Source organism: Staurois parvus, unplaced genomic scaffold, assembly GCF_062004578.1.
Source record: "Staurois parvus isolate SC_StPar_1 unplaced genomic scaffold, SC_StPar_1.0 ptg000296l, whole genome shotgun sequence".
Taxonomy (NCBI): domain Eukaryota; kingdom Metazoa; phylum Chordata; class Amphibia; order Anura; family Ranidae; genus Staurois; species Staurois parvus.
The window spans coordinates 181,930-202,500 of NW_028318092.1; the positions used below are offsets into that span (position 1 = coordinate 181,930).

Sequence of the window (20,571 nt, forward strand, 5' to 3'; positions counted from 1 at the left end):
TGATAGCTCCCCATAATCCTTTAAGCTCTTCATTAAATTTGGGAGTGTTATCCTAGGATTTCCCACATAGAACAACAGATCGTCCGCGAAGGCTGCCACTTTATGTTCAATTCCTCCTATCTGTATTCCTTTTATGTCCATATGTTCCTAATTGTTGCCAGTAAAGGTTCCAATGACAATACATACAACAATGGGGACAGTGGGCATCCCTGTCTTGTTCCATTTGACATCCCAATAGGTTCCGACCCAGGGGCGGACTGACCATTTTGAAACCCGGGCACTGCCCGAGGGCCTGGGGTCAGTAGGGGGCCCCATGAGATGCCCCTGGTACCTTTTTCATAGGCTTTTTTGCGTTTGGGCAAGGACACAGGGGCCCCATGATCCCCTATTGCCCGGGGGCCCCAGGAGTTGTCAGTCCGCCCCTGTTCTGACCTCTCTCCGTTAACCAAAATAACCGCAGAGGGCTCTCTATACAATTTTCCTATCCACTGTCTCATTCTAACTCCCAATCCTAGAGTCTCCAGAGTGTCCATCATGAAGCTTCAATCTACTCTATCAAATGCCTTTTCAGCATCGATTGAAAGCCCAAGGTTCATTGTTATTAGTGGGGTACCCCAAGGTTCAGTGTTATTAGTGGGGTACCCCAAGGTTCAGTGTTATTAGTTGGGTACCCCAAGGTTCAGTGTTATTAGTGGGAAACCCCAAGGTTCATTGTTATTAGTGGGGTACCCCAAGGTTCAGTGTTATTAGTTGGGTACCCCAAGGTTCAGTGTTATTAGTGGTGTACCCCAAGGTTCAGTGTTATTAGTTGGGTACCCCAAGGTTCAGTGTTATTAGTGGGAAACCCCAAGGTTCAGTGTTATTAGTGGTGTACCCCAGGGTTCAGTGTTATTAGTGGGAAACCCCAAGGTTCAGTGTTATTAGTGGGAAACCCCAAGGTTCAGTGTTATTAGTGGTGTACCCCAGGGTTCAGTGTTATTAGTGGGGTACCCCAAGGTTCAGTGTTATTAGTGGGAAACCCCAAGGTTCAGTGTTATTAGTGGGGTACCCCAAGGTTCAGTGTTATTAGTGGTGTACCCCAGGGTTCAGTGTTATTAGTGGGGTACCCCAAGGTTCAGTGTTATTAGTGGTGTACCCCAGGGTTCAGTGTTATTAGTGGGGTACCCCAAGGTTCAGTGTTATTAGTGGGGTACCCCAAGGTTCAGTGTTATTAGTGGTGTACCCCAGGGTTCAGTGTTATTAGTGGGGTACCCCAAGGTTCAGTGTTATTAGTGGTGTACCCCAAGGTTCAGTGTTATTAGTGGGAAACCCCAAGGTTCAGTGTTATTAGTGGGAAACCCCAAGGTTCAGTGTTATTAGTGGTGTACCCCAGGGTTCAGTGTTATTTGTGGGGTACCCCAAGGTTCAGTGTTATTAATGGGGTACCCCAAGGTCCAGTGTTATTAGTTGGGTACCCCAAGATTCAGTGTTATTAGTGGTGTACCCCAGGGTTCATTGTTATTAGTGGGAAACCCCAAGGTTCAGTGTTATAAGTGATGCACCCCAAGGTTCAGTGTTATTAGTGATGCACCCCAAGGTTCAGTGTCAGTGGGGTACTCCAAGGTTCAGTATTATTAGTGGGGGACCCCACGGTTCAGTATTATTAGTGGGGTACCCCAAGGTTTCTGGTGTTCAGGTCAGTCTTTTCTCCTGTCCAGTATATCTAATCACTAAAAACAGCAGGCATGCTGGTACATGTAGTCCCATGACTTCGACTTGCAGGGTTCTGCTGGTACCAGTTATCCCCCCAAGACTTGTGTCCCAGATTGGTCATCCATCCGTTGATCGATTGGCTCCACACTCAGCCCAGCCAGACCATCTCCCTTCTATTGAATCCTTCCCTCAGGATTGTCTGAGCAACAGTGAGCGTTCCTAGTGCCGAGTCCCCCATGAAGGCTCCTAGTGACCCTGACATTCTACTGTGGGCGGTGTCTCCCAGATTCTTCCAGTGTGTTCTCCGTACTCCCAGTGTTCCCAGTGTCTACCAGCCTGTCCCCCAGTGACCTGTGTGGTCCTCCTTGCAACCAGCATTCTTACACCTGTTGTCTCCTCTGGTCATTCTGCTGTCCCTGTCCCTGTTTTCTGTGTGTACCTTTGCCAGCATCAACCTCCCTGCACCTCCGTCATCCACTCCGTCCCATTAGTTTGGAAGATATCTCCTCACCTCGGGAGATGCCCCCTCACTTTAGGAGATGTCCCCTCACTTAGGAGATGTCCCCTCACTTTGGGAGATGTCTCCTCACCTTGGGAGATGTGCCCTCACTTTGGGAGATGTCCCCTCACTTAGGAGATGTCCCCTCACCTTGGGAGATGTCTCCTCACTTTGGGAGATGTCCCCTCACTTTGGGAGATGTCCCCTCACTTTGGGAGATGTCCCCTCACTTTGGGAGATGTCTCCTCACCTTGGGAGATGTGCCCTCACCTTGGGAGATGTGCCCTCACCTTGGGAGATGTCCCCTTACTTTGGGAGATGTCCCCTCACTTTGGGAGATGTCCCCTCACTTTGGGAGATGTCACATTACATTGGGAGATGTCACATTACATTGGGAGATGTCCTCTCACTTTGGGAGATTTTACATTACATTGAGAGATGTCCCCTCACTTTGGGAGATGTCCCCTCACTTTGGGAGATGTCCCCTCACTTTGGGAGATGTCTCCTCACCTTGGGAGATGTCTCCTCACCTTGGGAGATGTGCCCTCACCTTGGGAGATGTGCCCTCACCTTGGGAGATGTCCCCTTACTTTGGGAGATGTCCCCTCACTTTGGGAGATGTCTCCTCACCTTGGGAGATGTCTCCTCACCTTGGGAGATGTGCCCTCACCTTGGGAGATGTCCCCTCACTTTGGGAGATGTCCCCTCACTTTGGGAGATGTCACATTACATTGGGAGATGTCACATTACATTGGGAGATGTCCTCTCACTTTGGGAGATTTTACATTACATTGAGAGATGTCCCCTCACTTTGGGAGATGTCCCCTCACTTTGGGAGATGTCCCCTCACTTTGGGAGATGTCCCCTCACTTTGGGAGATGTGCCCTCACTTTGGGAGATTTCACATTACAATGGAAGATGTCCTCTCACCTTCAGGACAGGAAGTAAATTCAAATCCTCCCAATCCTATTTACCATCTTTCCCTTTATCTTTGTATTACCACATATGGTGAGGGAACAAACAACAGACAGAGCTTTAGACATATGACATCACACTTTATTTCTGACTAATAATAAATAGAGGTCTCCACACCGGACAGGTGACATCACAATGCCGGCAATCAATAACATTTCCTGGTCTAGGTTAAAGAAGCTTCAGAAGAGCTTTGACCATTTCGCCGACGCCATCAAAGATCTGGTGCAGAGGACTGTTGCTCATGAAGGCGCAGTTGGTGACCAGTTTATTTTTGGTGTCCACGTGGACCTCATCCACCTGCTTGTTGACGTGTTTACAGCCCAGTTCTTTAATGGCTCCGGCAGTTCCAGCGTACGGCCACCTACGGACCATGATGGGGGAAATGAGAGGTTAGTGAAAGGTAGAATGACTTCCGGGGAATGGAACACCGTTTATTAGAAGACAATTGTCTGGAGGCCCATTGATCCAATAATAAAAGAGGCAACTTGTCTGGGAAGATGATATGTAGGAGGTACATCCTTAGTCCAGAACTGGTTGGATAACAAATTGTATGAACTTTCAACTATTTTGTAGGACCAATCCTGTCCATCTTTTCTGGCAGCTATGATTTCTTAAAGTGGAAGTCCAGGCTAAACCTATCTAATCCTAAACCTGCTCCCACCCCCATTCTTAGTCCTATACAAACTAGCCTGTAGACCAGGGTTCCTCCAGAGGTTGCTGGGGGTTCCTTGAGCGATTAGCAATTTCTGCCCCTCAGTTAAGTTCCCTCTGACACTACTGATCCTTCTAGCTAACAGTAAGGGTGTAATTCTTCCCACTGACCACCAATGTAAGGGACATTCTTCCCACTGATCACCAATGTAAGGGACATTCTTCCCACTGATCACCAATGTAAGGGACGTTCTTCCCACTGATCACCAATGTAAGGGACATTCTTCCCACTGATCACCAATGTAAGGGACATTCTTCCCACTGACCACCAATGTAAGGGACATTCTTCCCACTGACCCCCCAATGTAAGGGACATTCTTCCCACTGACCCCCAATGTAAGGGACATTCTTCCCACTGATCACCAATGTAAGGGACATTCTTCCCACTGACCCCCAATGTAAGGGACGTTCTTCCCACTGATCACCAATGTAAGGGACGTTCTTCCTGCTTACCACCAATGTAAGAAATCCTTTTCTTGGAGAGCTAGCCAGCATCTCCCCATGTACTACTCCAGGCCCTAAATGCTCCTCTATCTGGCTGCCTGGAGGAATCCTGGACAGGGGATCTAGTGGCTGTTACTGAAGGGAGTAACAGTCCCATGTACGGAGCGAGTCGGGTGTTCCTCCAAAATGCTTTCTCCCCTCTCTGGCCCAAGGGGTGCAGGTCTATTCTATTAGTCCTTCTCCTATGCTGCAGATGGACCGGTGGCGGCTACCAGGCCTTCTAGCTGGGCCACTCCTTCCCTTCCATACAGGTGGTCCTCTCTCAGGGGGCCGGTGAAGTCCAAAATATTCCTCCTTCCAAGGTCCCTGCCTGGAGTCAAGCCCCTCTCCATCTGGGCCCCCTCCCAGGCTCCTGCTCTCCAGCCATCAAATCCTCTTCCACCCAAACTCTCCTCCAACTCTCCTGCTGCTGAGCAGGCTCTGTCACTTTTAAGGGTTGTCCCAGCCCCTTGCCAAGCCTCCTGTTGAGGATTGGCCAGGATCCCTCAAAAGTACAGATCAGCCACTCTTCAGATCCACCCACTGCTTCTAGAGCAGGCGGAAATTCCAGAGGGCTGGTCTGCAGCCGGCTGGTCTCAGCTCTGGCCAAAATTTGACCTACTGACTATTGCACCCAGGCTGCTATCTAACAATTGAAGTTAGAGCTCCCCCTAGCTAAGGAGGAGGGTGCTACAACAGAATGATCCTAGAGATAAAGAAGGAAGGGTGACGTACTGCTCACACTCGGTGTCACAGCCCACGGTGACCTCACATCCCGGGATGAGCTTTGCGGCCAGCACCGGAGAGATGCAGCACAGAGCGATCGCCTTATTGCCGGCATGGAAAGCTTTTATCGTCTCCTCGATGGGTTTCAGAACGGAGCACTCCTTCCCCTGCACAGCCCACGTAGACAAATTCTTAGCGACTCCAAAACCACCTGAAGGACAAAAGACAGGAACCAGTCAGCCCTCTGATCATATTATTACACTTCAACCAAAGATTGTGGGTTCTGGGAGCAGAGAAGGGTTTGCTGTAAGTGTCCCCATGGGGAGATTTCCCTGCACTTCCTGGTGACAACTGTAAAAGATTGGCTTTCCCATCACTTTCTCTGCCAGTGCCAATCAGGACAAAGCTTTGCCGGAGCCACACTAAAATATTATCTCTTTACATGGAGACTTCTGGGTGTATCGATCGCCTGCCGTACCCGGTATGATAAGTGCGTCAAATTCGCTGACTTTCAGATCTTTCAGGTCGGAGATTTTCCCTCTTGCGATGCGAGCGCTCTCTGTAAGTACATTGCGCTTCTCCTGGGTGGGCTGTCCCTTCACATGGTCCACCACATGCATCTGATCGATATTCGGGGAGAAGATCACGTACTGAGGAGGAAAAGAGTGCAGAGTCTTAGTACATAGAGACCCCAGGAATGACTCCGAATACACAGAAGATGTAATCATCATCATCACCGCCACCATCATCATCACCGCCACCATCATCATCACCATCATCACCACCATCACCACCAACGCCATCATCACCACCGCCACCATCATCATCATCACCGCCACCATCATCATCACCACCGCCACCATCATCATCACCACCGCCACCATCATCATCATCACTGCCACCATCATCCTCATCACCACCGCCACCATCATCATCATCACCATCATCACCGCCACCATCATCATCACCATCATCAACATCACCACCATCATCATCACCGCCACCATCATCATCAACATCACCACCATCATCATCACCACCGCCACCATCATCATCATCACCGCCACCATCATCATCACCACCGCCACCATCATCATCATCACCGCCACCATCATCATCATCACCGCCACCATCATCATCACCACCGCCACCATCATCATCATCACCGCCACCATCATCATCACCACCGCCACCATCATCCTCACCATCACCACCATCATCATTGCCACCATCATCACCGCCACCATCATCATCACCACCGCCACCATCATCATCATCACCGCCACCACCATCATCATCACCATCATCATCATCATCATCAACATCACCACCATCATCATCATCACCACCATCATCATCATCACCACCATCATCCTCATCACCATCATCATCACCGCCACCATCATCATCACCATCATCATCATCACCGCCACCATCATCCTCACCACCATCATCATCATCATCACCGCCATCATCATCATCACCATCATCATCACCGCCACCATCATCATCACCGCCACCATCATCATTGTATCCATACTACAGAATATGGAGACGCTGATTGGGACTCATATATGGTTCCACCTATAATGGGGTCTCTATGTGGGCAGAGTAGACCCCACCCCCGCTCTCTGTATAGTGAATGGAAGGTGATGGAGCTCCAACCTTCAGTACTTCTCACCTTCTCTGTATTTTTTTTTTTTTTTTTGTATCTTTTATTTTAGTTGTTTCTCCAGGAGAACGTTTGTCTTCTGTTTTCCTTTTCCATACTGGAGGTGTAACCCACCCCGCCAACAGAGACCCCGAGCTTACTACCCTGTGATCAGGACTCCGCCCTCATCTAGTCTATTCTATTCATGTCTATTCTATTCATGTCTCTGCTCTCCTCTGGATTTGATTCATTTATTGCCTTCTCTGCCTTTTCACAACCTCCTGTAACTGTAGCGGCTGCACTGCCTCCACCCGGCTGTTCAGACACTGGAGTTCCCCTTCTACAGATTCATGTTCACCATAACCTGCGGCCCGACCTCTGTATGATGCAACGTTCAGAAATCGCCTGATCGCCTGTCACACGTCTGCCTTCCTCACCCTTTATACCCTGCAGGACTATATATACTGGATATTGTGTGCAGGACTATACACGATATTGCCCCAAGTATTGGCCACGCCCTCCAGTCATGTGATTTAGGTGCTCCAATCCCCTCCAATCATGTGATTCAGGTGCTCCAATCCCCTCCAATCATGTGATTCAGGCGTTCCAATCCCCTCCAATCATGTGATTCAGGTGTTCCAATCCCCTCCAATCATGTGATTTAGGTGTTCCAATCCCCTTCGTATCATGCATAGAGAGCTTCATGGAATGGGTTTCCATGGCCGAGCAGCTGCATCCAAGCCTTCCATCACCAAGTGCAGTGCAAAGCGTCGGATGCCGTGGTGTAAAGCACGCCGCCACTGGACTCTAGAGCAGGGGAGACGTGTTCTCTGGAGGGACCAATCACGCTTCTCTGTCTGGCAATCCGATGGACGTGTCTGGGTTTGGCAGTTGCATTCATACACTCATTCAGTCTAATCACACAGAGAAGAATTTCCTCCTTACCTGGACTCCGGCCCGACTCAGGTGAACCAGCACAGCGGATGATTCATGGATTTCACTGCCATCGTACACCCCACAGCCGGAGAGGATCACTGCCACCTTCTTGGACATGATGGATGAGAGGAAGGAGGATGACAAAGATGGAGGATGTCTGCAGGAGCTGAGCTGAAGGACAGGTGAGACGCGAGGAGGACTGCAGACAGACAGGTGAGACGCGAGGAGGACTGCAGACAGACAGGTGAGACGCGAGGAGGACTGCAGACAGACAGGTGAGACGCGGGGAGGACTGCAGACAGACAGGTGAGACGCACACCTTTATATACGCAGCACACGGGTGTGTCAGGGAGATCCGCCCCAACAAGGAAGCACTCGGCACTTCCTCCTAATCTCTGGGATTTTCCCGACTGTAAAGTCATGATAAGGAAGGAACGCTCCCATTACTGGACGTCATTAGCAGAAGTCGCCAGTCACACTCATCCGGGATTTCCTGGAATGGTAAAGATGTTTCAAAGCTTTTCTAAACTACAACCTGATCCCTACACTCTGCATTCCCTACTCCTTACCCCTGCACTCTGCATTCTCTACACCTGATCCCTACACTCTGCATTCCCTACTCCTGACCCCTGCACTCTGCATTCCCTACACCTGATCCCTACACTCTGCATTCCCTACTCCTGACCCCTGCACTCTGCATTCCCTACTCCTGACCCCTGCACTCTGCATTCCCTACTCCTGACCCCTGCACTCTGCATTCCCTACACCTGACCCCTGCACTCTGCATTACCTACTCCTGACCCCTGTACTCTGCATTACCTACCCCTAACCCCTGTACTCTGCATTGTCTACTCCTGACCCCTGTACTCTGCATTACCTACTCCTGACCCCTGTACTCTGCATTACCTACTCCTGACCCCTGTACTCTGCATTCCCTACTCCTTACCCATGCACTCTGTATTACCTACTCCTGACCCCTGTACTCTGCATTACTTACTCCTGACCCCTGCACTCTCCATTACTTACTCCTGACCCCTGCACTCTGCATTACTTACTCCTGACCCCTGTACTCTCCATTACTTACTCCTGACCCCTGCACTCCAGATTACTTACTCCTGACCCCTGTACTCTGCATTACTTACTCCTGACCCCTGTACTCTGCATTACTTACTCCTGACCCCTGCACTCTCCATTACTTACTCCTGACCCCTGCACTCTGCATTACTTACTCCTGACCCCTGTACTCTCCATTACTTACTCCTGACCCCTGTACTCTCCATTACTTACTCCTGACCCCTGTACTCTCCATTACTTACTCCTGACCCCTGTACTCTGCATTACTTACTCCTGACCCCTGTACTCTCCATTACTTACTCCTGACCCCTGTACTCTGCATTACTTACTCCTGACCCCTGTACTCTCCATTACTTACTCCTGACCCCTGTACTCTGCATTACTTACTCCTGACCCCTGTACTCTCCATTAATTACTCCTGACCCCTGCACTCCAGATTACTTACTCCTGACCCCTGTACTCTCCATTACTTACTCCTGACCCCTGCACTCTGCATTACTTACTGCTGACCCATGTACTCTGCATTACTTACTCCTGACCCCCTGCATTCTGTACCACTCCTGACCCCTGTACTCTCCATTACTTACTCCTGACCCCTGTACTCTCCATTACTTACTCCAGACTCCTTCACTCTGCATTACTTACTCCTGACCCCTGTACTCTCCATTGCTTACTCCTGACCCCTGCACTCTGCATTACGTACTCCTGACCCCTGCACTCTGCATTACCTACTCCTGACCCCTGCATTCTCCATTACTTACTCCTGACCCCTGTACTCTCCATTACTTACTCCTGACCCCTGCACCCTGCATTACTTACTCCTGACCCCCTGCATTCTCCATTACTTACTCCTGACCCCTGCACCCTGCATTACTTACTCCTGACCCCCTGCATTCTCCATTACTTACTCCTGACCCCTGTACTCTCCATTACTTACTCCTGACCCCTGTACTCTCCATTACTTACTCCTGACCCCTGTACTCTCCATTACTTACTCCTGACCCCTGCACTCTCCATTACTTACTCCTGACCCCTGTACTCTCCATTACTTACTCCTGACCCCTGTACTCTCCATTACTTACTCCTGACCCCTGTACTCTCCATTACTTACTCCTGACCCCTGTACTCTCCATTACCTACTCCTGACCCCTGTACTCTCCATTACTTACTCCTGACCCCCTGCATTCTGCACCACTCCTGACCCCTGTACTCTGCCAGTATCTGCATGCAGTTTGGTCTAGTAGAACCTCCATTAGATGATGAAATTCTGTCCCCCCCGTGTCTTCCTGTCCCCCCCTCCCCCCATGTCTTCCTATCCCCCCTCCCCCCGTGTCTTCCTGTCCCCCCCTCCCCCCGTGTCTTCCTGTACCACAAGCAGAGATGATGATGTTCCTCCGGGGACAGATCGATGTTCATTGATCGGGGAGATTGTTTCACCTGCAGTCGCCATCCCATGATACTTCAGAGTTTTCTGATGGTGTTGTGTGGAAATCCCCGGTGATGGTTCCTGATTGGAGGACAGCCAGGATGACGTCACATGACCCCCTTATCTTATCTCCCCCAATTGATCTGTACAGAGCAGCATTGTGTGTCGTCTCTAGTTCTACGCGATTCCCACCGCTGGCACCCTGTGCTTTTCACAGATGAGAACAGGTTCCCCCTGAGCACATGTGACAGACGTGAAAGGGTCTGGAGAAGCCGTGGAGAACGTTCTGCTGCCTGTAACATGGTTCAGCATGACCGTTGTGGTGGGGGGTCAGTGATGGTCTGGGGGGGCATCTCCATGGAGGGACACACAGACCTCTACAGGGTAGACAATGGCACCCTGACTGCCATTAGGTATGGGGAGGAAATCCTTGGACCCATTGTCAGACCCTACACTGGTGCAGTGGGTCCTGGGTTCCTCCTTGTTCAGGGGGTCCTGGGTTCCTCCTGGTGCGGTGGGTCCTGGGTTCCTCATGGTGCGGTGGGTCCTGGGTTCCTCCTGGTGCGTGGGTCCTGGTTCCTCCTGGTGCGGTGGGTCCCGGGTTCCTCCTGGTGCGGGGGGTCTTGGGTTCCTCCTGGTGCGGTGGGTCCTGGGTTCCTCATGGTGCGGTGGGTCCTGGGTTCCTCCTGGTGCGTGGGTCCTGGTTCCTCCTGGTGCGGTGGGTCCCGAGTTCCTCCTGGTGCAGGGGGTCTTGGGTTCCTCCTGGTGCAGTGGGTCCTGGGTTCCTCCCGGTGCAGTGGGTCTTGAGTTCCTCCTGGTGCAGGGGGTCCTGGGTTCCTCCCAGTGCAGTGGGTCTTGAGTTCCTCCCGGTGCAGTGGGTCCTGGTTTCCTCCCAGTGCAGGGGGTTCTGGGTTCCTTCTGGTGTGGTGAGTCCTGGGTTCCTCCTGGTGCAGTGGGTCTTGAGTTCCTCCCGGTGCAGTGGGTCCTGGGTTCCTCCCAGTGCAGGGGGTTCTGGGTTCCTTCTGGTGTGGTGAGTCCTGGGTTCCTCCTGGTGCAGTGGGTCCTGGGTTCCTCCTGGTGCGGTGGGTCTTGGGTTCCTCCTGGTGCAGTGGGTCCTGGGTTCCTGCTGGTGCAGTGGGTCTTGGGTTCCTCCTGGTGCAGGGGGTCCTGGGTTCCTCCTGGTGCAGGGGGTCCTGGGTTCCTCCTGGTGCGGTGGGTCCTGGGTTCCTCCTGGTGCGGTGGGTCCTGGGTTCCTCCTGGTGCGGTGGGTCCTGGGTTCCTCCTGGTGCGGTGGGTCCCGGGTTCTTCCTGGTACAGACAATCCCCCGCACTCACCTGACCTAAATCCAATAGAACCCCTCTGGGATATCATGTTTCGGTCCTTCTGATACCACCAGGTTGCACCTCAGACTGTCCAGGAGCTCAGTGATTCCCTGGTCCAGATCTGGGAAGAAATCCCCCAGGACACCATCCGTGGTCTCATTAGGACCCTCCCCCGACGTTGTCAGGCATGCATACAAGCACGTGGGGGCCACACAGACTACTGAGGGCCATTCTGAGTTGCTGCAATGACATTTCACCAACATGGACTCGCCTGCTGCATCATTTCTACACTTTGATGTTCGGGGTGTCTTTGGATTCAGTGCATCTCCACAGCTGGTTGGGCTTTAATGATGAATTTGGACCTTCTTCCATCTGTGTGTTTTATATCGGCCCGGGGCTCAGATGATCGCTGTGATGGCACAGTCCCGGATGTATTGACAAAGAGATGCCGGGATTGGCTGGTTGTGTATGCGAGGAGCGACCTCTGCTGGTGGAATTGGAGAATTACAGAAATAATCCAACACAAAGAATCGTGGAGACCGATTTCATGGAGATCCATTGAAGGGGTCAGGATTATGGGCGGAGACTGAATGTAAATAAAGAGGGGTACTCCAGTGTGAATATTGGGGTTCCCACCTTGGATGGATGATCCAAGGACATGCTGGGAGGGTAATTGGCTCCTGTCCTAGTATGTGTATGTATGAATGTGAGTTAGGGACCTTAGCTTGTCCGCTCCTCGGGGGCGGGGCCTGATGTGAATGTACAATATATATGTACAGTGCTGAGTACATTGACGCCACTATAGAAGTACCTGAAATAAATAATAATCTGTCACTCCTCCTCCAATCTGAGGATCCAGACAAAGATGGCCGACCCCTTCCTGGAGCTCCAGGGATCCAAACTCTTCGTATTAAACATTTCCAGCCCCAGATGGGGACGGATGGTGTTCTGTCGGGGGATGGGTCTGGGGTTAGGATCCCATAGGGGAGGGTGATGGATCCTGGTCAGTATTTAGTCCCCAACAAAAAGGACGTTTCATCAATTACATTCTCTGGTTGTAATGTTGTCAGCTTCATCGTGATTGGGAAACATCGACAATTCGTAATATACAATGGATACAATATATATCGATCAGGAATCAGTCCTGAGGAGGAACTGCGGACCTCCATTCCGAGTCTTCATTGCAGGAAGAAATCCCCCCCCCAGTTGGAGATGCCTCCAGAGGTTGGTACCTGGATGTGTATAGAGAACATGGAGGTCTGGTGAAGTCCTGCTGGGACCTGATAGGACTGGGGACAGTCTAGGGAAGGGGGTCCGGGGGCGTAGTGGACGATCCATGGGGGGGTCCGTATTTGGTGGAAATGTTCAGGACAACGATGGACAAATGTTCCCGCAACAAAGTATGAGAAGGAAAAACTTTACTAATTTATTTACATTTTCTGACTTTGGCACGGCGGTCCTTTATTGTGACCCGTCATCGACTCCACAATACGAGACGCCGACCGGCCAACCATGGAGATCGATCAAATCACTGAGGGAAAACCCATCGCGCCCCGCGCCATGTATGTCTGATATCAATTTACAGCTGAACTATATCGCCCCAAGTATTGTCCCCGCCCCCCTCCATATCATGTGATTCAGGTGCTCCAATCTCTTCCATATCATGTGATTCAGGTGTTCCAATCCCCTCCATATCATGTGATTCAGGTGTCCCAATCCCCTCCATATCATGTGATTCAGGTGCTCCAATCTCTTCCATATCATGTGATTCAGGTGTCCCAATCCCATCCATATCATGTGATTCAGATGTTCCAATCCTCTCCATATTATGTGATTCAGGTGTCCCAATCTCCTCCATATCATGTGATTCAGGTGTTCCAATCCCCTCCCAATCATGTGATTCAGGTGTTCCAATCCCCTCCATATCATGTGATTCAGGTGTCCCAATCCCATCCATATCATGTGATTCAGGTGTTCCAATCCCCTCCCAATCATGTGATTCAGGTGTTCCAATCCCCTCCATATCATGTGATTCAGGTGTTCCAATCCCCTCCCAATCATGTGATTCAGGTGTTCAAAGCCCCTCCATATCATGTGATTCAGGTGTATCAATCCCCTCCATATCATGTGATTCAGGTGTTCCAATCCCCTCAAATCATGTGATTCAGGTGTTCCAATCCCCTCCATATCATGTGCTTCAGGTGTCCCAATCCCCTCCATATCATGTGATTCAGGTGTTCCAATCCCCTCCAATCATGTGATTCAGGTGTTCCAATCCTCTTCATATTATGTGATTCAGGTGTCCCAATCTCCTCCATATCATGTGATTCAGGTGTTCCAATCCCCTCCCAATCATGTGATTCAGGTGTTCCAATCCCCTCCATATCATGTGATTCAGGTGTTCCAATCCCCTCCCAATCATGTAATTCAGGTGTTCCAAGCCCCTCCATATCATGTGATTCAGGTATTCCAATCCCCTCCCAATCATGTGAATCATGTGTTCCAATCCTCACCATATTATGTGATTCAGGTGTTCCAATCCCCTCCATATCATGTGATTCAGGTGCTCCCATCCCCTCCATATCATGTGATTCAGGTGTTCCAATCACCTCCCAATCATGTGATTCAGGTGTTCCAATCCCCTCCCAATCATGTGATTCAGGTGCTCCCATCCCCTCCATATCATGTGATTCAGGTGTTCCAATCCCCTCCATATCATGTGATTCAGGTGTTCCAATCCCCTCCCAATCATGTGATTCAGGTGCTCCCATCCCCTCCATATCATGTGATTCAGATGTTCCAATCCCCTCCATATCATGTGATTCAGGTGATCCAATCCCCTCCCAATCATGTGATTCAGGTGTTCCAAGCCCCTCCATATCATGTGATTCAGGTGTTCCAATCCCCTCCATATCATGTGATTCAGGTGTTCCAATCCCCTCCCAAGCATGTGATTCAGGTGTTCCAATCCCCTCCAAGCATGTGATTCAGGTGTTCCAATCCCCTCCATGGCTCAACTGTTAGTGGGATTATAACAAAGTGGAAGCAACTGGGAACAACAGCCACTCAGCCACCAAGTGGTAGGCCACGTCACATGACAGGGCGGGGTCAGCGCATGCTGAAGCGCACAGTGCGCAGAAGTCGCCAACTGTCTGTAGAGCCAATAGCTAAAGACCTCCAAACTTGGTGTGGCCTTCAGATGAGCCCAACAACAGTGCGTAGAGAGCTTCATGGAATGGGTTTCCATGGCCGAGCAGCTGCATCCAAGCCTTCCATTACCAAGTGCAATGCAAAGCGTTGGATGCCGTGGTGTAAAGCACGCCACCACTGGACTCTAGAGCAGTGGAGACGTGTTCTCTGGAGGGACTAATCACGCTTCTCTATCTGGCAATCCAATAGACATCTGTGGGTTTGGCGGTTGCCAGGAGAACGGTACTTGCCTTACTGCATTGTGCCAAGTGTAAAGTTTGGTGGAGGGGGGATTATGGTGTGAAGTTGTTTTTCAGGGGTTGGGCTTGGCCCCCTAGTTCCAGTGAAGAGAACTCTTAAGGCGACATTTTGGACAATTTCATGCTCCCAACTTTGTGGGAGGAGTTTGGGGATGGCCCCTTCCTGTTCCAACATGACTGCCCACCAGTGCACAAAGCAAGGTCCATAAAGACATGGAGGAGCCAGTTTGGGGTGGAGGAACTTGACTGTCCTGCACAGAGTCCTGACCTCAACCCCATAGAACACCTTTGGGATGAATTAGAGTGGAGACTGCGAGCCAGGCCTCCTCCCCCGACATCAGTGCCTGACCTGACAAATGTGCTTCTGGAAGAATGGTCCAACCTTCCCATAGACACCCTCCTAAACCTTGTGGACGGCCTTCCCAGAAGAGTTGAAGCTGTTATAGGTGCAAAGGGCGGAGCCAACTCAATATTGAACCCTACGGACTAAGACTGGGGGCCATTAAAGGTCATGTGTGTGGAAAGGGCGGGGCCAACTCAATATTGAACCCTACGGATTAAGACTGGGGGGCCATTAAAGGTCATGTGCGTGGAAAGGGCGGGGCCAACTCAATATTGAACCCTACGGATTAAGACTGGGGGGCCATTAAAGGTCATGTGCGTGGAAAGGGCGGGGTCAACTCAATATTGAACCCTACGGACTAAGACTGGGGGGCCATTAAAGGTCATGTGTGTGGAAAGGGCGGGGCCAACTCAATATTGAACCCTATGGATTAAGACTGGGGGGCCATTAAAGGTCATGTGTGTGGAAAGGGCGGGGTCAACTCAATATTGAACCCTACGGATTAAGACTGGGGGGCCATTAAAGGTCATGTGTGTGGAAAGGGCGGGGTCAACTCAATATTGAACCCTACGGATTAAGACTGGGGGGCCATTAAAGGTCATGTGTGTGGAAAGGGCGGGGTCAACTCAATATTGAACCCTACGGATTAAGACTGGGGGGCCATTAAAGGTCATGTGCATGGAAAGGGCGGGGCCAACTCAATATTGAACCCTACTGACTAAGACTGGGGGGCCATTAAAGGTCATGTGTGTGGAAAGGGCAGGGTCAACTCAATATTGAACCCTACGGATTAAGACGGGGGGGCCATTAAAGGTCATGTGCGTGGAAAGGCCGGCCAACCAATACTTGAGGCAATATAGTGTATATACGGGGGGCGGGGACAATACTTGGGGCAATATTGTGTATATATGGGGGGGCAGGGACAATACTTGGGGCAATATTGTGTATATATGGGGGGGCAGGGACAATACTTGGGGCAATATTGTGTATATATGGGGGGGGGGGGCAGGGACAATACTTGGGGCAGTATAGTGTATTTTCATTGATTCAGTCTGTAGCATGCAATGAAAGGTATTCCAAGAAACACATGAGGAGATTAATAATAAAGAATATCTTGTATATAAATTAAATATTAACAATAATAATATAAACATAAAAAATAACTAAAATATATAATAATAATAAAATATGAGTAAAATAAATATGAAATATTATTATTATTATTTCATATTTATTTTACTCATTTTTTATTATTGTTATTATTTCATATTTATTGTACTCATTTTATTATTATCATCACATTATTAAATATAATAATAAAATAAATTTAAAATAATAATAATAATAATAATAATATCACATTATTAAATATAATAATAATTAAATAAAATAAATATGAAAACTATAAAATAAAATAAATAAATTAGGAAGGTACATCAGAGCATTTGATGTGCTAGAATAGATGCCGTAAAAAATAATTTGTTGAAGAAAATGGAAAAATAGCACCGGACTCGTGAGGCTATCCTATTGGTCTTGCCATCTATCCTTCGGGCATTGCTGTTGGTGGAGGCGATGTGGTTCAGGTGGTTTCTACACCCCAAAGGACCTCCATGGTCTGCTTGGCTTGTACCGTAATGTAGCAGAGATTCCCATGGAAGCTCCACACCACTGCTACAAAGACCGGAACTTGTGACCACACTGGAAGGATTACCATTCAAGGTCCAGTTCATTTCCAGTCCATTCACATTGTCCTCAATCAAGCTGTGATGAAGGGGGTAATTTTGAACCCCCAAAATGTATAGCATACTCTTTGGCTGGTCCCCTGATTTCTTCTGGAATAAAGTTGGGTCTGGACCTGGCAGCAGTGGTGTGACGCTTCAATTTCCATGTCTATAGAGGAGAATTAAACGCAACGGATGGCTCTCCATATTGCAGCCTTCACCTCGTGGTTCCTCAGTGTGTAGATAATGGGATTTAGCACCGGAGTCACCACCGATGGGAATACGGAGACAATCTTATTGGTGTGAAGGTCACTTTTTCCTGTTGGTCGAACAAACATGAAGGCAATCGTTCCATAAAATATGAGGACAACAGTCAGGTGGGAGGCACAAGTGTAGAAGGCTTTGGAACGGCCTGAGGATTTCGGCAGAACCAGAATTGTCCTCAGAATGTAGATATAGGAGATGACAATGAGTGTGAAACATATTAATATTACAAGGGCACACGTGAGCATGAAGAGAGTCTCCAGACTGGAGGTATCGGAACATCCGAGTCGTATCAAAGGTGCAAAGTCACAATAATAATGCTCAACCACATTTGGGCCACAAAATGTCACCTTCGAAATTTGGACACATGGAATTGCAATGCTTGCGAAGCCCCCAATCCAGGTCCCCAGGGCACATCGGACACAAATCTTGGGTCTCATAATGAAGACGTAATGTAAAGGTCTACAAATGGCCACATAGCGGTCAAAAGCCATGACCACGAGAAGGAAGTTTTCTGTGGCCCCCAAAGAAAAGTGTAAATAGAACTGAGCTATGCAGCACCCAACAGATATCCCTTTAACTCTTAGCAGCAATCCACGCAATAACCCGGGAACCGTAACCGTGGGATACCAGATCTCCAAGAAAGAGAAAACACCGATGAAGAAATACATGGGCTTCTGGAGGCTTTGATCCATCCTCACGATGGCAATGACAGAACTATTGATCCCAATCCCTGCCATGTAGACCACCAAGACAACCACAAATAGGAGATATTCCAGATCTGGAGAAACCATGAACCCCAGGAAGTAAAACTCTCTGACCGACGTTCCATGATGCTGCATCCTGGGACCATCCAATGGCTGGACCCTCCAATGGCTGGACCCTTCATGAAGAATTGGTGGAGCCCAGAAAAAAATGAACATCTTAGAATCTTGTATCATATCTCCCCCTAGAATGTATGATGCATGCGTATCCTGAGCCCCCCAGTTGTACCCCCCCTAGAATGTATGATGCATGCGTATTCTGAGCCCCCCAGCTGTACCCCCCTAGAATGTATGATGCATGCATACCCTGAGCCCCCCAGTTGTACCCCCCTAGAATGTATGATGCATGCGTATCCTGAGCCCCCCAGTTGTACCCCCCTAGAATGTATGATGCATGCGTATTCTGAGCCCCCCAATTGTACCCCCCCAGCATGTATGATGCATGCGTATCCTGAGCCCCCCAGTTGTACCACCCCTAGTATGAATGATGCATGCGTATCCTGAGCCCCCCAATTGTACCCCCCCAGTATGTATGATGCATGCGTATCCTGAGCCCCCCAGTTTTACCCCCCCTAGTATGAATGATGCATGCGTGTTCCGAGCGCCCAAGTGCTGTACCTTACATTTATCAACATTAAACCTCATTGGCCCCATAGTTGCCATTTAGACTGAAATCCCTGACCCCATATCGTGTATATATAGATTACAAAGTAATGGTCCCAACACTGAGCCTTGGGGTCCCCCACTAATAACACTGAACCTTGGGGTGCACCACTAATGACATGGAACCTTGGGGTCCCCCACTAATAACACTGAACCTTGGGGTGCACCACTAATGACATGGAACCTTGGGGTACCCCACTAATAACACTGAACCTTGGGGTGCATCACTAATCACAGTGAGCCTTGAAGTACCCCACTAATAACACTGAACTTTGGGGTACACCACTAATAACACTGAGCTTTGAGGTACACCACTAATCACAATGAGCCTTGGGGTACCCCACTAATAACACTGAGCTTTGGGGTATCCTACTAACACTGAGCCTTGGGGTACACCACTTATCACAGTGAGCCTTGGGGTACCCCACTAACACTGAGCTTTGGGGTATCCCACTAATAACACTGAGCCTTGGGGTACACCACTAATCACAGTGAGCCTTGGGGTACCCCACTAATAACACTGAGCTTTGGGGTACCCCACTAATAACACAGAACCTTGGGGTGCACCACTAATAACACAACCTTGGGGTACACTACTAATAACACTGAACCTTGGGGTGCACCACTAACAACACTGAACCTTGGGGTACCCCACTAATAACACTGAACCTTGGGGTACGCCACTAACACTGAGCTTTTGGGTACCCCACTAATAACACTGAACTTTGGGGTACCCCACTATCACTGAACCTTGTGGTACCCCACTAACACTGAGCCTTGGGGTACACCACTAACACTGAACCTTGGGGTGCACCACTGAGACTGAACCCTGGGTTACACCACTAATAACACTGAGCCTTGGGGTACTCCACTAATAACACTGAACCGTGGGGTGCACCCCTAATGACACTAAACTTGGACTACTCCACTAATAACACTCAGCCTTGGGGTACCCCACTAATAACAGAACCTTAGGGTACACCAACACTGAGCCTTGTGATACCCCACTAACACCCCTAGACCATTCAGAGTATGAATCTCTGGGCTGTGGCCTCCGGGCCAAAGAAGAGCGGCCTTTTTTGATGACCAGGCCGCACAGCGGGAGGTAAGTGGCGACCGTGGTCTGGGCGGGGCTAACACAGACCCTGGCCGCAGCTCACCTCCCGCTCTGCGGCTTTGCCTAAAGCAGGGCCATCAGGAGGAGAGACCAAGATGGCACCAGAGACAAACAGGAAGTGCTGCAGAGGATACACAGATGCCTCCCAGGCTGGCCGCTGCAGACACCATGGCACTGAAGGGACAACAGCGGCCTCTCTCTTTCACCAGCTGGCACACTGTGGCAGCCAAACAGTCCTGCTCTGTAGTGGTAGTGGATTGGGATGTTTCTTTGCTTAATGAGCTGTCTCTTTGTGGATTGGAATGTCTCTTTGCTATATGGGAATGTCTCTTTTCTATATGGGGATGTCTCTTTGCTGGATTGGGATGTCTCTATGGTGGATGGGATGTCTCTTTGCTATATGTGGATGTCTCTTTGCTGGATGGGGATGTCTCTTTGCTGGATTGGGATGTCTCTATAGTGGATGGGATGTCTCTATGCCAGGGGTGGGCAACTGTGGCCCTCCAGCTGTTAGTGAACTAAAAGTCCCATCATGTCTCTGCCTTTGGGAGTCATGCTTGTAACTGTCAGTTTTGCAATGCCTCATGGGACTTACAACAGCTGGAAGGCCACATTTGCCCACCCCTGCTCTATGCTATATGGTGATGTCTCTTTGGTTGATTGGGATGTCTTTTTGGTGGATGGGATGTCTCTTTGCTATATGGGGATATCTCTTTGGAGGACTGGGATGTCCCTATGGTGGATGGGATGTCCC

General features: G+C 49.7%; 2 protein-coding genes and 1 long non-coding RNA gene across 3 annotated transcripts in view; 1 reads left to right on the plus strand and 2 right to left on the minus strand.

The window, feature by feature from the left end:
* Positions 1–3,225: 3,225 nt before the first annotated feature.
* LOC149458084 (putative glutamine amidotransferase-like class 1 domain-containing protein 3B, mitochondrial) lies at positions 3,226–8,008 on the minus strand. Its single transcript, XM_089682723.1, has 4 exons — positions 7,683–8,008; positions 5,565–5,736; positions 5,096–5,297; positions 3,226–3,527 (listed from the first exon to the last, which is right to left on the minus strand). The coding sequence occupies exons 1-4, from the start codon at positions 7,788–7,790 to the stop codon at positions 3,335–3,337; spliced, it is 675 nt and encodes a 224-aa protein (XP_089538849.1). The 5' UTR covers positions 7,791–8,008; the 3' UTR covers positions 3,226–3,334.
* Positions 8,009–8,035: 27 nt separating this feature from the next.
* LOC149458085 (uncharacterized) overlaps positions 8,036–20,571 on the plus strand; it is a 23,114-nt gene continuing 10,578 nt past the window's right edge. Inside the window, exon 1 of the long non-coding RNA XR_016313519.1 lies at positions 8,036–8,174. This is a non-coding gene — a long non-coding RNA (uncharacterized LOC149458085). The remainder of the gene's footprint in view (positions 8,175–20,571) is intronic.
* On the minus strand, positions 17,192–18,115 carry LOC149458086 (olfactory receptor 6F1-like). Its single transcript, XM_089682715.1, has one exon. It carries the CDS (start codon positions 18,113–18,115, stop codon positions 17,192–17,194), a length of 924 nt encoding a protein of 307 aa, XP_089538841.1.

Bases quoted from the DNA above. Each gene is read 5' to 3' on its own strand.
- LOC149458084 (XM_089682723.1), bottom strand. From the start codon at position 7,790: ATGTCCAAGAAGGTGGCAGTGATCCTCTCCGGCTGTGGGGTGTACGAT. The intron at 5,298-5,564 runs GTACGGCAGGCG...TTTGTCCTTCAG, and splicing joins TGACGCACTTATCATACCGG to GTGGTTTTGGAGTCGCTAAG. The intron at 3,528-5,095 runs GTACGTCACCCT...CATGGTCCGTAG, and splicing joins TGTGACACCGAGTGTGAGCA to GTGGCCGTACGCTGGAACTG.
- LOC149458086 (XM_089682715.1), bottom strand. From the start codon at position 18,115: ATGCAGCATCATGGAACGTCGGTCAGAGAGTTTTACTTCCTGGGGTTC.